Genomic DNA, 15,494 nt, shown 5'->3' with positions numbered 1-15,494 from the left:
GACCCCATCGCTCACCCCAGCAGTCCGAGTCATTGCGGGTTTCAGAACGCTGTGCGGGCACCTTCGAGGCCCTCTCCCCTGCGGGGCCTTCCCCTGGAGGAGAAACACCTTGAGCTCTTTGCGGGGGCCCCCCAAATCTCCCTGGCACCCCTAAGCCCCAGCCCAACCCCTGAGGGGCCGGGGGGTGGAACCCAAGTGCTTCCCCCCCTCGCCGGCAGCGTGCTCAGAATGCAGCTGCTCATCCCGTGGCTCTGGGACGCTTCTCCTCATCGATCCTCGTGGGGTGAGGAGTCGCCCCACCTCGTCTGACCCCCTGGGGCTGGAATTACTTCCATCCTGGGTGCCTGGGATGGAGAATCCACTCCACCCCTGGGGGGGGTGCTTCAAGGGTTAATCCCCCCCCTCCCCCGATTCCGGGTGCTTTATTTCCACTGGAAATTTGTCTCACTTTGCCTGGTGGATCTGGTAGGCCATCAAGGGTCGTCCCCCCCCCCCCCCCCCTCTGCTCGTTCTCGGGCAGGTTTTCTGATCCTGGAGTCGTCCTCGGGCCTCTTCCTTGGCCCCTCTGCGACATATCCACCCCCCTGGAGTGGCAAACGCTGGCTGTGGAGGGGGGAATCCAGCAGCGTCGCCCTGGGGCCAGGCCCCGAGCTCCCACGAGTCCCCTGCTCCGACTCGCCGATTCTGTTAGCCCTTCGGCCAGGCTGGGGAGCTCGGGATGGGCTGATGGCGGCCGGCCTGGATGTGGTGTCGGTGAAACGTGGCCTGCCCGTGGCTGCTTGTTCTGGCCCCTCGCCCCCACTGCTGCAGCCCCAGAGCTAGGCCATAGCCGGGGGCTGGTTTTTTTTCTCTTCCTTGTGTTAGTGTCTCTTCCCTGCACTTTCCCCAGCCTGGGGGGGTTGGGATTTAGGAGGGGCCTGTGGCATGCAGAGGGGGAGTCCCCTGACGGAGCCTCGTGCCCCCGACTCAGCTGCAGGCTTCTAGGAATCGACTTAAGAGTGAGGCTGACTCTAGGCTCTAGACCAGATGTGGGCAAACTACGGCCCATGGGCCACATCCGGCCCGTGGCACCATCCTGCCCGGCCCCTGAGCTCCTGCCTGGGGAGGCTAGCCCCCGGCCTCTGCCCCCACAGCCATGCTGCTGTGTGGCTTGCGCCTGCCCACCTCCCAGGCTTTCCAACAAGCCTGTCCTGCCACTCTGAGCGGCATGGTAAGGGGGCAGGAGGGTCCCGGGGGTGGTAGGATGGGGTGGAGGTTTGGGGGGGGGGGGCCGGGGGAGATGGAACAGGGGGTGTTGGATAGGGGGTGGGGTCCTGGGGAGGCGGTCAGGGGACAAGATGTGTGGGGGGGGGGGCAGGGGTCCTGGGGGCAGGGGTGTGGATAGGGGTTGGGGCAGTCAGGGGACAAGGAGCAGGGGGCTTAGATAGGTGGCAGGGTCCTGGGGGGTGGTTAGGGGCGGGTGGTCAGGGGACAAGGAGCGGGGGGGGGGGGGGTTGGATGGGTGAGGGGTTCAGAGGGGGGGCCAGGCTGTTTGCCCTTCCCTACCCAGCCTGCCATACAGTTTTGCAACCCCACTGTGCCCCCGGGCCAAAAAGTTTGCCCACCCCTGTTCTAGACTGATTGTGGGGGAGGAGCAACACCCCCTGCTGGACGGGTGCAGGCAGGGCAACAGCCTGCTGTTAGAGGGTGTTCCCCCACCCCCCCTTTCCTCTGGGGTAGCCTTTCCACAAGGGGGGGCTGTACCTTGCTCTGATGGCAGGTGTGTGCGTGCGGGGAGGGTGTTTGCCCAACAGAGGGTGCCCTGGTCTCAGCTTGGGGGGCTTGCTGGGATGGTGGATGGTGCTGTGGGGGGATGGCTGTAAGATAAATGTGTGTTCGCTGGGGAAGAACCCAGGCGTCCTGCGCTCCTCTCTCCCCGCCATCCCCCCCAGCTCGGTCCCACAAGGAGTCACACCACAGCTGGGCAGGGTCCTGTTTATTGCAGCCCCTTCATTGATACTGGCCCCCACTCCACACCCCCACCCCCAACCAGGGCGCGTCCCCCTGGCAGCCAGGGTGCTCAGCCCTGCTGGTCCTCGGAGAAGGTCACCCCAAGCTGCTGTCGCACCGTGTCCATGATGGAGGCCACCAGCTCGCTGTCGGCCAGGCTCATGATGGGGCTCTCCTTCAGGCCTGCGGGGAGAGACACCTCAGGTGGGGCTGTGAGCTTCCCCTGGGCAGTGCCCCAGCCAGGGGCTGAGCAAGCTGTGGGCTGCTATGGCTGGATGTGGGGAGAGACCCTGGAGCTTGCCCCCCTCCCCTCCCAGAGCCAGGGGGAGAACCCAGGAGTCCTGGCTCCCTGCCCCAGAAGCGGGACCCCTGGCGTCCGGCCCTTACCTCGCAGCAGACACTCGCGTACGTGCTGGGCCTCGTAGCGCATGCCGGTGCCGTTGGAGAAGTTGAGGGGCTGGGGGGGGGGTGGCAGGGGGCACTCATGGCGCTGGTGGTTCGCGATCATGGTGGTAGGGGCGTACCAGGGGGCAGGGAGCTAGGAGGATGCAGGGAAGAAAGGGTTAATAATAAGCACCCCCCACGATAGGATCTGACCCACCTGCCCCAGCTCCCCACACGCTGTTCATAGAGACAAAGAGAAAATTCAAGACTCTGGACTCCCCCCCCCCCCCCCCACTAGTCCCCACTTCCCTCCCCCAGCCAGGGAGAGAACCCAGGAGTCCTGGTGCCCAGCCAGTTTTCCTGGTCTTCTCTTATCCTTGGGCCATAGGCCAGGAGCTGCCCCCTCTGTGCCCCCCTCCCCCCCGCACCTCAATGGAGCCCTTGGTGCCGCAGACCCAGGCCTGGTTGGGGAGTTCGACGCTCATGGTGCAGGACACCACGGCCTGGCGCTTGCCCGCGTACTTCAAGATCACCGAGGTGGTTTCGTCCACACCTGGGAAACCGAAACAGCAGCACTTCAGTCCTGCCCCCCTGCCCTGCCGGTGCCCCTCATGCCCGACCCACAGCCCCCCTGCCCTGCCAGTGCCCCTCATGCCCGACCCACAGCCCCCCTGCCCTGCCGGTGCCCCTCACACCCAACCCACAGCCCCCCTGCCCTGCTGGTGCCCCTGAGCCCTGGCCCCCTGCCCTGCCGGTGCCCCTCATGCCCAACCCACAGCCCCCCTGCCCTGCCAGTGCCTCTCACGCCCGACCCACAGCCCCCCTGCCCGTGCCCCTGAGCCCTGGCTCCCTGCCCTGCGGGTGCCCCTGAGCCCTGGCCCCCTGCCCTGCTGGTGCCCCTCATGCCTGACCCACAGCCCCCCTGCCCTGCGGGTGCCCCTGAGCCCTGGCCCGCTGCCCTGCCGGTGCCCCTCACACCTGACCCACAACCCCCCTGCCTTGCTGGTGCTCCTGAGTTCTGCCCGTCCCTCCCGACCCACAGCCCCCCTTCCCTGCTGGTGCCCCTCATGCCTGACCCACAACCCCCTACCCTGTCAGTGCCCCTGAGTCCTGCCTCCCTGCCCTGCCGGTGCCCCTCACCTCCAAACCGCAGCCCCTCCACCCCGATGGTGCCCTTCATTCCTGGCCCCCACAGCCCTGCCGGTGCCCCTCACGCCTCACCAACAGCCCCCCTGCCCTGCCGGTGCCCCTCATGCCTGACCCACAGCCCTCTCCTCCCTGCCCCCCGCACCCTGCCCCTCACTCCAGCCCCCGTACCGGAGGGGTAGAGGAAGCCCGAGGCGACGATGGACTCCGGCCGCTCCCCCGCGAGGACCATGCTGGCGAACTGGATGCCGTAGCAGCCGACGTCCAGGATGGCGCCGCCCCCCAGCTTCTTCTCCACCAGCCGGTGGATGTTCTCCATGGGGTGCCCCACGGTCACCGAGATCAGCTTTACCTCGCCCACCGCCCCCTGGGCGAGCAGCCGGCGGATCTGCTCTGAGATGGGGAAGAAGCGGGTCCAGAACGCCTGGGGGGCAGGGGCAGAAACAGAGCTGGGGGGCTCGCCAGGGGGCGCTGGGCTGCAGGGAATGGGGGGCTCGGCAGGGGGCGCTGGGCTGCAGGGAGCGGGGCGGGGGGCTCGCCAGGGGGCGCTGGGCTGCAGGGAATGGGGGGCTCGGCAGGGGGCGCTGGGCTGCAGGGAATGGGGGGCTCGCCAGGGGGCGCTGGGCTGCAGGGAGCGGGGCGGGGGGCTCGGCAGGGGGCGCTGGGGAGCGGGGCGGGGGGCTCGCCAGATGGCGCTGGGCTGCAGGGAGCGGGGCGGGGGGCTTGCCAGGGGGCGCTGGGCTGCAGGGAATTGGGGGCTCGGCAGGGGGTGCTGGCCCCTGGCTGTGGGTGCTGGCCCCAAGGCAATGGTAGTGGGCGCTGTGCCAGAACCGGATGGGGGGTGGCTCTACCCCTCCCTAGGCACCCGTGACCTGGGGGTGGGTCCCTTCAGGGCCGGCTCATGGGCGAGGCCGGCTCCAGCCTGTCGGGGCCTGTCCCCCAGCAGCTCCCACGGTGCCGGCCCCCCGGGATCGTCACGCGGGGCCTTTCCACACTCAGGGGCTGTTTGCCCAGCGCCCGCCCCCCGGGGTATTAATCATCATCCCCGTTCCCACGCCGGGCGCGCCCCGCGGCTCTCCCAGCGCTCGGCAATTCCCCGGCTCGTGGGGCCCAGAGGCCGAACTAAGGGACGTCCCTTCTACGGAGGGGCTGTTCCCGGTTGCCCCGCTCCCCCGCTGGCTCTGGGGGGTTCAGCCCATGGCTCTCTGTGTCGCCCCCTAGGGGGCGCTGGGCTGCGGGGAGCGGGGCAGGGGCCCAGCAGGGGGCGCTGGGGTGAGGGAAGCAGGGGCCCGTCAGGGGGTGCTGGGCTGCAGGGAGCGGGGCAGGGGGCCCAGTAGGGGGTGCTGGGGTGAGGGAAGCAGGGGCCCGGCAGGGGGCGCTGGGAGCAGGGCAGGGGGCCCAGTAGGGGGTGCTGGGAGCGAGGCGGGGGGGGCCGTCAGGGGGTGCTGGACTGCAGGGAGCGGGGCGGGGGCCCCGCGGGGTGCTCTCCCTGAGTGGTCAGGACCGGCCCTGATGCCCCAGGCCGGTGCTGGGGGGCACTGGGCTGCAGGGGGGCTCTAGGGGGTCACTCACCTCCATCAGGAAGACCCCCTGGCTCTGGGCCAGCTGCGCCAGTTCTCTCACCTCCGCCGTGTTCATCCCCAGGGGCTTCTCCAGCAGCACGTGCTTCCCGGCCCCCAGGAAGAGCCGCCCCACGGGCAGGTGCTCAGGGTTTATGACCCCCACGTAGACCACGTCTGCCATGGGAAGTGTGAAATGGGGGTGGAACCCAGGAGTCCTGGCTCCCAGCCCCCCTCCAGCTCTAACCCTTGGACCCCACTCCCCTCCCAGAGCCAGGGAGAGAACCCAGGTGTCCTGGCTCCAGGTCACCCCTCGTGCTGCCATTCACCCCTCCCAGGTCAGTCCCCACACTTTGGGGGTCTCAGCCTGCCCCAGAGGTATCCCTGGACACACAGACTCTCCCCCGAGGGGAAAGGCCCCGGGCCCCCTTCCCCACCCCCCTGAGCCAGCCCTTCCCTGCCCTGGGGCCGGATGGGAGCCAGCGCCCCCTAGAGGGGAAAGGCCCCGTGTCCTGCCCCCCCCCCCGGGTCAGGTCCCATGGGGGTCCCCCGGGGGCTCACCCACGTCGGGGTCCTGCGCCAGCTCCTCGTAGCTCCCGTACGCTCGGGGGATCCCGTGTTTCTGGGCATATTCCTGAGCCCGGGCGAGATCACGCGCAGCGATGGCCACAGCCTGGGGGGGAGGTTAAAGTGGGGATGCGGCAGCCGGGACCCCCCCAGAACCCACCCCCCGGCCAGTCAGTGAACACTAAGCCAAGAACCCAGGACTTTTGGCTCCCAGCCTCCCCCCCCCCCCCCAGTCTAACCACTGGACCACCCTCCGCGCTCCGCTCCCAGAGCCGGGTAGAGAACCCAGGCATCCTGCAGCCTCTCCCCCAGCCCCACCTTATGCTCCGTGGCCGGGAGGGTCTTCAGGGCCACCAGGAAATCGTGGCTGATCCTGCCAGCAGAGCAGATGCCCCAGCGGGTGGCCATGGCCCTGGGTGGGCTGGGCTTGGGGGGCAGCGGCGTCTCTCCTGCTCCAGGCCTGGCTGGTGCATGGTGGATCCGACTCAGCAGCTGCACAGGTGTGGGGGCGGGACGGGGTGGGGCGGCCCGGGGCAGAGTGGCACACCCTATATCACTGGGCATGGGGGCGGGTTCAACAGGGGGAGGGTCACCCCTCCCCATTCCTCCAGGGCACAGACGGGGGGGATGTGAGGCGGGATGGGGGGGATGATTTCCGCCCATCTCTTTCTCCTTCACTCCCGCCCCCCCCCCGTTATGGCCTCGGTTTGGGGCACCAGGATTGGGGCTGTGGGTGAAGGGGGTCACTGGGGTGGGTGAGCAAAGGGCTGGGAGGGAGAAGGGGACGGGGGGGCTCACCGGGGTGGGGAGGGGGGATGGGTGTCACAGACCCATGGGGCCGACTCTGTGCCCCAGCCTGGAACCAGTCTCCTGGGCGTGACCCCATAGTGGACAGGGCCCCCTGGCCTGTGAGACCGAGCTGTGATCCCCCGGTCCCCCCCATCTCTCTGCAGCCCCCAACTGCGAGTCCAGCCCCCCGTGGGGCATTGGCAGGGACGCTGCCCCCTTTGCCAACCACAGACCCGTCCGCGGGCTGGCACCGGGCTGAGGAGTCCGGTAGGGTCTGGGCGGGTCAGCCCAGCACCCAGCCAAGCTGCTGTGAGCCCCACGGCCCGGCCCCACTCATCCAACACCAGCCCTTCATCCCCCTGCCAGGGTGGCTGTAGGCCGGGGGGTGGGGGCACAGCTGGGGTGGGGGGGAGCTTGGGGTTGCCCTTGTTGGCTCAGAACCTGGGTGCTCCCCCGACCACCCCACCCCCCAACCTCCCCAGAGAGCAAACAGACACACCCGGCAGCCATGCAAAACAGAAGGGAAACTGAGGCAGGCACAGGTCTCATAACAATAGTAGAGACAAGGCGCACTTTGTCACAGCCAATACCCCCCAGCAGTGGGATTCTGGGGGCATGTGAGGTACGGGGCATCTGGGGGGAGGACAGCGCTAGTGGTGAGGGGGTTGAAGGGCTCAGGGCAGGGGGGGTTGAACAGGAACAGTGGCCTGAGGGGACCCCAAGATTAGGGCAACGCCCAAGGGATCCAGCAACCTGGGGGTGAGGTTGGCGGGGCACCCCCAAATTGGACTCAACAACCAGCTGCCCTCAGGGGTCTCGCTTCTGGGTAGATTTTATTTGGATCAAGAATCTGTTACACTCTTAGGGGTGAGGGGCACTTTACAGTCCATGCATTGGGGGGTCCCCCAAAACAGCCCTGACCCCTGCTTCTTTGGGGGCAGGGGGAAACTGAGGCAATCAAGATGGTGGCTGCAGCTGCCGTCACGGCATCGTCTTCAAGAGAGGTGAAATGGATCAGGGCCAGAGGGCAAAGGTCAGGATGAAGGGTCAGAGGCCAAGGGTCAAACAGACCACAGGTCAAGGATGACATCAAAAGACCAGAGAGCAACAAAGAAAATCAGGGGTCATAGGTCAAGGATAAGCTAGGCCCAAAGAGGTCAGAGGCCAAGGTGGGGAGGTCAAAGGTCAAGAATCACATTAAAGATGCCAGAGGTCGGAGTGGTGAGAGGTCAAAGGGTAAAGTCAAGGAAACAGAGGTCAAGGGTGACAAGGACCCGTCAACAGGGGAAGGGGTGGGTCAGAGAGAAACCAGCCACTCAGAGTAGGTCAGCATCGGTCAGAGGTCACAGGGTCGGAGATCACGGCAGAGGTCACAGGGTCGGAGATGGCGGCGTCATTCCAAGGTCGTGGGGTCAGAGGTCGCAGGGTCATTCCAAGGGCACGGGATTGGGCGTCATGGGGTCCTGGGCAGGCTGGCGGGGGTCGGAGGTCACGGGGTCATGTCCGGGGGCTACTCGCAGGCCAGTTTCCCGTCAAAGCTGGACAGGCAGATGGCGAAGGCCTGCAGGGCGCAGAGGGGGGCGCGATAGTCCATGGTGAAGACGTCGGGCGCCACCCGGCCAAACTGCAGCACAATGTACTCGGCTGGGGGGGCAGGGGGACGGGGGTTAGTGGGTGGGGCACGGCCCCCCAAATTCCCATGATCCCCCCCCAAACTTCCCCGATCCTCACTCCAGACACTCCCCAATCCACCTCACCAGCCTCCCCAAATCCCCCCATCTCGCCCAAATTCCCCCCAATCCGCGCCACCGATCTCCCCAAATCCCCCACAGCTCCCCCGATCCCACCAAATCCCTCCGATCCTCACCCCAGATACCCCCCAACCCGCCCCACCGGCTGCTTCAAATCCCCCCGATTGCCCCCCAAATCCCCCCAATCCACCCCACCGGCCTCCCCAAATGCCCCCATCTCACCCAAATCCCCCCAATCCACCCCACCGGCCTCCCCAAATCCCCCCAACCTGCCCCACTGGCCTCCCCAAATCCCCCCGAGCCTCACCCCAAATCTCCCCAATCTGCCCCAACAGCCCTGATCTGGCTCCAATGCCCCCCAATCCACCTCCCCCCCCGAAACTGCAGTACAGGGTACCTCGTTGGGGGGTGAGTGTGTTCGGCACAGCCCCCCAAATCCAGCTCAATCCAACCCCCAGGCCCTGTCAGCCAAGGGCGGGAGAGAGGGGGCAGCCCTCATCCCTCCCTTGTCACCTCCCTTCTCCCCCCACCCCAGCACCTGCCTGGCTCCCCCCCCCGTCTCCCCCCAGTTCCCCCCCTCACGGTCGTGGTCGGGGACGATCTGGAAGTTCTTGACGGAGGCCTGGGTGACGCGGCCGTGGAAGTTGAGCACGTACGACTGGGTCTCCTCGTTCCAGGCCGGCACCTTGTTCTGCAGAACCAGCAGGTTCTGGAGGTTTCGGTTCTGGAACCGGGTCAGCAGGGTCTCGTGTTCCTAGAGAGAGCCAGGGAGCCACGGGGGGGTTAGACCCCGGCGCTGCGAGCTTCCCCACAGCAGTGCGCCAGCCAGGGCTCCCCAGCGCTGAGAGCTTCCCCGCAGCGGTGTCCCCGCAGCAGTGCCCTGGCTGGGGTTCCCCAGTGCTGTGAGCTCCCCCACAGCAGTGCCTCGGCTGGGGTGCCCCGGCGCTGCGAGCTTCCCCACAGCAGTTCCCCGGCCCATGTCCCCAGCAGCCTCACATTTTTGGGGCGGATGCTGATTCTCTCGTTGTCCGTGTTCATGCCGGGGATAATCACAGTCATTTTTCTTGGGCCCCTGAACCCCAACACATTGGTCTCCTGTTGTGAGGAGCAGCAGAGAATCTATGACCCTGTCATCGCCCGACATCCCCCCCTGCCCTGAAAAACCTCCACACCCTCCTCATCTCCATGACAGCGGCCAGCTGGGGATGCCGGCTCTGCGAGCTTCCCCGCAGCAGTGCCCCCAGCCGGAGTTCCCAGCGCTGTGAGCTTCCCCACAGCAGTGCCCCCAGCCAGGGTTCCCAGCGCTGCAAGCTTCCCTGCAGCAGTGCCCTGGGGATCCCGGTGCTGCAAGCTTCCCCACAGGAGTGCCCCGGGTCCAAGATTTTCTCACGTACGTAGCAAATGGCCGCCAGCTCTTGCCGGATCGGAGCCGTTTCGGGGACGAAGGGCTTTTTGTCCGGATTCGTCCCGTTATCGAACACCGTGAACCTGGTGCCCAGCAAGTTGGACCTGCCAGGAGATCAGAAAGTCCTGGTCACCTGGAGACCCCTTGCCCAGTGCTGAGATGCGACCGCCTCTGGGGTGGGGCCCGAGGGCTGGGTATACGGGGACCCCTCGCCCAGAAGGAGGCGCGGCCCCCCTGGGGTGGGCACAGAACCCACCTGACTTTCCCCATGAAGCCGTCCCCGTCCCGGGACAGGTCGATGGGGTCGAGGGAAATGAGGTAATTGGAAGTTTTGCTTTTCTTTCTCTTCCGGCCAGACATGAGAAACAGCTGAGAGAGACAGAAATGAACAGCCTGCCCTGGCCTGTGCCCCATGGCGCCCTCCTCTTCTGCTGCCTCCCCTCAGCCTTTGCACCACAGCGCCCCCCTCTTCCGCTACCTCCCCTCAGCCTGTGCCCCATGGCGCCCCCCTTCTCTGCCTTCCCCCAGCCTGTGTCCCATGGTGCCCCCCTCTGCCGCTGCCTCCCCTCAGCCTGTGCCCCTCAGCACCCCCCTTCTCTGCCTGCTCAGAGCCTGTGCCCCACGGCACCCCCCTTCTTTGCCTTCCCCCAGCCTGTGTCCCACGGCGCCCCCTCTTCCGCTGCCCCCCCTCAGCCTGTGCCCCACAGCGCCCCCCTTCTCTGCCTCCCTCCAGCCTGTGCCCCACGGCGCCCCCCTCTTCCGCTGCCTCCCCTCAGCCTCTGCCCCACAGCGCCCCCCTTCTCTGCCTTCCCCCAGCCTGTGTCCCATGGCGCCCCCCTCTTCTGCTGCCTCCCTCCAGCCTGTGCCCCACAGTGCCCCCCTTCTCTGCCTCCCTCCAGCCTGTGCCCCACGGCGCCCCCTTCTTCCGCTGCCTCCCCTCAGCCTGTGCCCCACAGCACCCCCCTTCTCTGCCTTTCCCCAGCCCGTGCCCCATGGCGCCCCCTCTTCCACTACCTCCCCTCAGGCTCTGCCCCACAGCACCCCCCTTCTCTGCCTTTCCCCAGCCTGTGTCCCATGGCGCCCCCCTCTTCTGCTGCCTCCCTCCAACTTGTATTCCACAGCACCCCCCTTCTTTGCTTGCACCCTGCCTGTGCCCCACAGCACCCCCTTCTCTGCCTCCCCCCAGCCTGTGCCCCACGGTGCCCCGCTTCCCCCCCACCATAATTCCCCCCCCCCCGTTACCTTCCTCCCATCGTCTCTCTCCAGGTGAAGGTAGTAGAAGGGGAAGACGCCTTTGTCCACCCCCTTGCGGTCCCGGCTGATGCGGCACCGAACGGTCACCCCGGGGGGCACCGGGCGCAGCACAAACCCCTCCAGCTCCTCCGGCCGTGGGGGCCACGGGGTCCCCGGCGCCAACTCCGGCAGCTGCTGGGGAGGGAGAGGGGTGAGGCCTGCAGGGGGCTGGGGGCAGGGGAGTGACGAGAGGCCCGGGGTGGGGAGCCTGGGCCGGGGGTTCATGGGGCCGGGGGCAAACGCCCAGGGCAGATACTAGGGCAGAAGGCATGTGTGGGGCACGGGGGCCTCGTGCAAAGGGGTGCAAGAGGCCATCCCGGTGGGGGGCAGCCGGGCACAGGGGCGTCCTCTGGGCACCCCCCCATGTTACCCCACCCTTACGCTGGGGGTGTCGGGCTCCAGGGATCTGCAGAGGATGTCGAGGTCTCCTTCCTCCTCCTCGCTGCTCCCGGGGGGGCTGCCGAGAGACCCTGGGAGGGAGATGGGGGGGGGAAAGGTCAGAGAAAGCCCAGGCCCCCTCCCCGCCACCAAGCCGCCCTGAGTGCCCCCCCCCGAGAGGCCTCATCCCATGAGCCCCCCTCGCCGGCACACATACACCCTGGCCCGCCCTACCCCCCACCCCACCGGGCGCTCCCCCCACCTCACCGCTCTGTCCCAGAATCCTTTGCACCGAGCCGAACCCGGGCCCCCATCAGCACAGAGGGGCCAATCAATCCACCCCCACAGCCTCCCCTACCCACAATGCCCCTCTTCCTCGCCCCCCCCCCCCCCCCCGCAACTCACCTCTGCTTGGGAGCTTCCTGTCCTGTTTCCTCTTGACAGGGGAAGGGGGCACTGGGGGGTCCTGGGGCGGTTGCCCCTCCCCCTCCGAGTCCCCCTCCTGGGCTGACTCCCAGCCCACAGCGCCGGCCTCCAGAGGGGCGTCCCCATCGCTGCTGTCCTGAGGGTCTGGGGGGACGGGGGGGGGTAAGTGCTGGAGCAGACCCCCCCCACGCCAAGCTGCTCTCACCCCGGCCTTGCACGGGCGCTTGGCAGTGACACCCCCTTGTGCCCGCTCACACACGAGGGCTGCACCCCCCCCTTTGCACACCCAGCTGCACGCCCCTCTCCCCCCCCCGGGCCTGTTGCACCAGGGCCGCAGTTTCCATGAGCCCCCTTCGCACGTCCAGCCCTGCCCCGCTGCCCCCCCCAGCCCAGATGCCCGCAGTGCCCCACCTCTGAACTCCACGATGACAGAGGGGACTCGCTCCCCTCGCGCGGGCGACGGGGCCTTCGGCTTCGAGCTCCAGGGGCGTCGGGCGTCGGCACGGCCGGCTGCGGGGCAGAGAGGGGGCCAGGGGTAAAGGGGGGGGGTCATAGGGCACGCTGTCCCCTTTAAAAGGCCAGGCCGGGCATGTCATAGCAACCGTTGCTAAGGGGTTCGGAGTGTCACAACACAGCAACAAGGTGGGGCATCCGCTGCAACGGTTGCATAGCAACGGAACTGGGCATGCAGCACAGCAACGGTTGCACAGCAACAGAGTGGTGCCTGTCTAAAGGTGGCAACGGTTGCCTGGCAACGGACCGGTGCACATAAAATGGTGCACCTGCGTGGCAACGGTTGCACGGCAACGGTTGCACCCGTTTCCCGGCCCGGCCAGGCCGGCGGCCCCCGCTCACCCCCTCTCTGCTTGGCCGGCCAGCCCCGGCGCCTGGAGCTGGGCGCCGCCTTGGCCTTGCTGATGGGCCGCGTGTCCTCCAGGACGGCCTCTTCCAGCTCTGCGTCGGAGGCACCTGGATGGGGGGGGGGGGCAGAGAGTGAGTGGGTGGGCAGAGCTGGGGGGGGTCCCACCGGGGATCCCCACACCCAGGATCTGCCCCTCCCCCTTTACCTGCGGCCTCCTGCGCAGCTCGGGGGGCCCGTTCCAGGTGCACGGAGCTGCCCCAGGCGTCAGCAGGGCGATGGGCCTCCGGGACCGACTCCACCAGGAAGGGGTTGCTGGTTCCTAGGGGCAGAGAGAGTCCGTCACCGCGTGGGCACCAGCCCCGCCCCCAGCAGACAAGCCCCGCCCCATTGGGTGAGACAATGGGCACTCTGCCATGCTACAGTTTAGAGTGGGTGGGGCTTAGTGCCCATCGGCCACACCCCCAAATCCCATACTCCTTTACCTGGGCCTAATTACTGGAAGTCCCGCCCACAACAGACAAGCTCCACCCCTTCCCTGCCCTATTTTGGTTAAGAGGGGGAGCAGTTCTGCCCTTTGTATAAGGCCACCTGCTAGTGGGCGGAGGCTAATTGCTATCAGCCCTGCCCACAAATAACAGGCCACGCCCACATTTACCACGCCCCTCTCTCTTTTTCCTATGGGATGGCTGCCCGCACTACTGCTGGTAGAGGCGGGGCCTAGTTCTTGGAAGCACCACCTACCCTTCGCGAGCCCCACCCCCAAAAAGACCCGCCCCTTCCACCTCTCTCTTGACTGACAGAGGGACACCAGGACAGCCACTCCCTCATTGACAAACCACACCCCCATGGACAAACCACGCCCCTTTCCCCTGCCTTCTTCTCTGACACAGGCAAACTGTTAACCCCCCTTGTGGCGTTACCTCTGTCAGGGGGTGGGGCCTATTTTTTGGAAGCCTTGCCCCTAATTGACGAGCCCCGCCTTGGGTTTGGAGGAGGGAGAGTCCCGCCTCCACCGTGACCTGACTGTATGGGATTTCACCAGCCAGCCAATCACCCCAGTGAAGAAACAGGGCTGAGACCAGGGGGGAACTCGTTACACGGGTGAGGACGGAGGGACCCTGGCTCCCACCTCTGCCCCCGCTCTCACCGTTGCAGAGGCTGTGGTCACTGCAGGACTCCATCAGGGGGGTGCGCTCCTCTGGCCGGCGCCCCCGGCGGCCCGTCACCTTGGCATCGGGGTTGGCCTGTACCATGAGCGGCTCCTGGCGCTTCCGGCGCTGCTTTTTCTCAAATATGCAGCGCTGGGGGTGGGGGGGAAGGAGGCAGGAGAGGAGAACAGTCCCTGGAGGCACTGCCCTGGGGTGACACCCCCCCCACCCCACCTTGGGATCCAGCCTCAGCCCTGATCCCCTCAATCCCAGAACCCCCCGGGGGCGACGGGACACCACTCCCAGCCCCAATTCCCTCGAACCCAGAACCCCGTGGGGAGCCAGCCCTGATCCCCTCAATCCCAGAACCCCCTCGGAGGCACGAGGGCACCGCCCCGGGCACCTACCTGCAGCTCCAGCTTTTGCTGCCGCAGGGAAGCAGGCTCCTCGCCCAGGCCGCTGGAAGAGAAGGAGCCGGGGGCATTGGGCGGCGAGATGGGGTGGGAGGGCAGGCGCTGGTAGGAACTCCGCGCCATCTCGCCGCTGACTGTGCACCCAGGGGCCACCCCAGCAGACCCTGCCTTCGCCAGTCCCAGGGGCTGCTGCGGCCAGGACACGGGGGCGTTCCGATCGCCACGGCGCCGGGGTTTGTGACATCATAAGCGCCCCCCAGATGTACCCCCGCCATGCAGCGCTGGGATGCGGCCCCTCTGGGGTGGGGCATGGGGGCTGGGTATAATGGGACCCCTCACCTGGTGCTGGGACACGGCCCCTCTGGGGTAGGGTCTGAGAGACTCGGGGGGGGTTCAAAGCAGGGGGACTCTAAGGAGGGGAAGTTGGGGGCCTTGGCCTGGGGAGTCCCCTGGAAGGGTATAAGAGACCCTGGGGGGCCCAGCGTAGAGACCCTTTGTTTAGAAGCCGGGCAAGGAGCGATCCCAACGAGTAGGGAAGGGGGAATGAGGGAAGCAACAGCTGCTAATTAAGGCCCCCCCCCCCGATAAAACAGGATTAGCTCATTAGGGATTAATGAGGACCAGACAGGCTGAGCGCAAAGACAACCTGCCCCGAATACACTACACCCCCCCGGTGCATCGCCCCCCCACCCCTTAACGCACCCCCAGACCCCCATCCCATCCCCAAGCTTACGTGTCTCCTCGCCCCGCTGCGTTCATGGTGTGGGGGTGGTCGTGGCCGGACTCCGGCTGGGCCTGGAGGAGAGAAAAATTCACTGAGCACCACAGGACTTGTTCTTGGTTTCCCCTTGGACACATGGAACCCAGGAGTCCTGGCTCCCAGCCCCCTCCTCTCCCCTCCCCTCCCCCTGCTGTAACCACTAGACTCACCTCCCAGAGCAGGGGAGAGAACCCAGGAGTCCTGGCTCCCAGCCCCTCCACCCCCGCCACTCTAACGACTAGACTCCCCTTCCCTCCCAGAGCAGGGGAGAGGTCCCCTGCTGGATTCCAGACCCACTTTTCATTCTGGCTGTCAGCCTTCAGGGGTAGGAGCGGGGCATCCCCCCAACCCCAATCTCAGACCTGCGAGCGTTGAGGGGAACGGGGATACCGGCTCCGGGTCTGGCTCCAGCTCCGGCTCTGGCAGGTCTGACCTGGGGGGGGTGGGGAGAGGAGGATGAGATCTGACCCCTTCCCCTGCAGGCCCAGCCCCCGGCATGGGGAGCCCGTCGGATTGTCTCCTCCATAATCGGCTTTGGTTTCTTAACCTGCCGGGTTTAAAGGTGCCCATGTCGCATGGGGCCAGGGCAAAGACAGTCCCTGCCCCAGCTGAGATCAGGGCCCT

At 67.0% G+C, this 15,494-nt stretch overlaps 2 protein-coding genes across 2 annotated transcripts; both read right to left on the bottom strand.

The window, feature by feature from the left end:
• Positions 1–1,982: 1,982 nt before the first annotated feature.
• Positions 1,983–6,053, bottom strand: LOC144929798 (trans-1,2-dihydrobenzene-1,2-diol dehydrogenase-like). The gene is made up of 7 exons (XM_078850375.1): positions 5,964–6,053; positions 5,640–5,760; positions 5,092–5,255; positions 3,691–3,943; positions 2,802–2,926; positions 2,377–2,527; positions 1,983–2,172 (listed from the first exon to the last, which is right to left on the bottom strand). Exons 1-7 carry the CDS (start codon positions 6,051–6,053, stop codon positions 2,060–2,062), a joined length of 1,017 nt encoding a protein of 338 aa, XP_078706501.1. The 3' UTR covers positions 1,983–2,059.
• A 1,193-nt stretch (positions 6,054–7,246) lies between these two features.
• Positions 7,247–14,233, bottom strand: TULP2 (TUB like protein 2). The gene is made up of 13 exons (XM_078850374.1): positions 14,105–14,233; positions 13,697–13,850; positions 12,755–12,868; positions 12,543–12,656; positions 12,099–12,197; positions 11,667–11,831; positions 11,265–11,353; positions 10,833–11,033; positions 9,847–9,959; positions 9,580–9,694; positions 9,182–9,280; positions 8,768–8,939; positions 7,247–8,078 (listed from the first exon to the last, which is right to left on the bottom strand). The coding sequence occupies exons 1-13, from the start codon at positions 14,231–14,233 to the stop codon at positions 7,945–7,947; spliced, it is 1,698 nt and encodes a 565-aa protein (XP_078706500.1). The 3' UTR covers positions 7,247–7,944.
• Positions 14,234–15,494: the final 1,261 nt, after the last annotated feature.

The sequence above is a fragment of the Lepidochelys kempii genome, chromosome 23, assembly GCF_965140285.1.
Source record: "Lepidochelys kempii isolate rLepKem1 chromosome 23, rLepKem1.hap1, whole genome shotgun sequence".
Lineage (NCBI taxonomy): Eukaryota > Metazoa > Chordata > Testudines > Cheloniidae > Lepidochelys > Lepidochelys kempii.
Note: the sequence above shows the minus strand (reverse complement) of the source record. Positions and strands in the feature narration are given on the sequence as shown.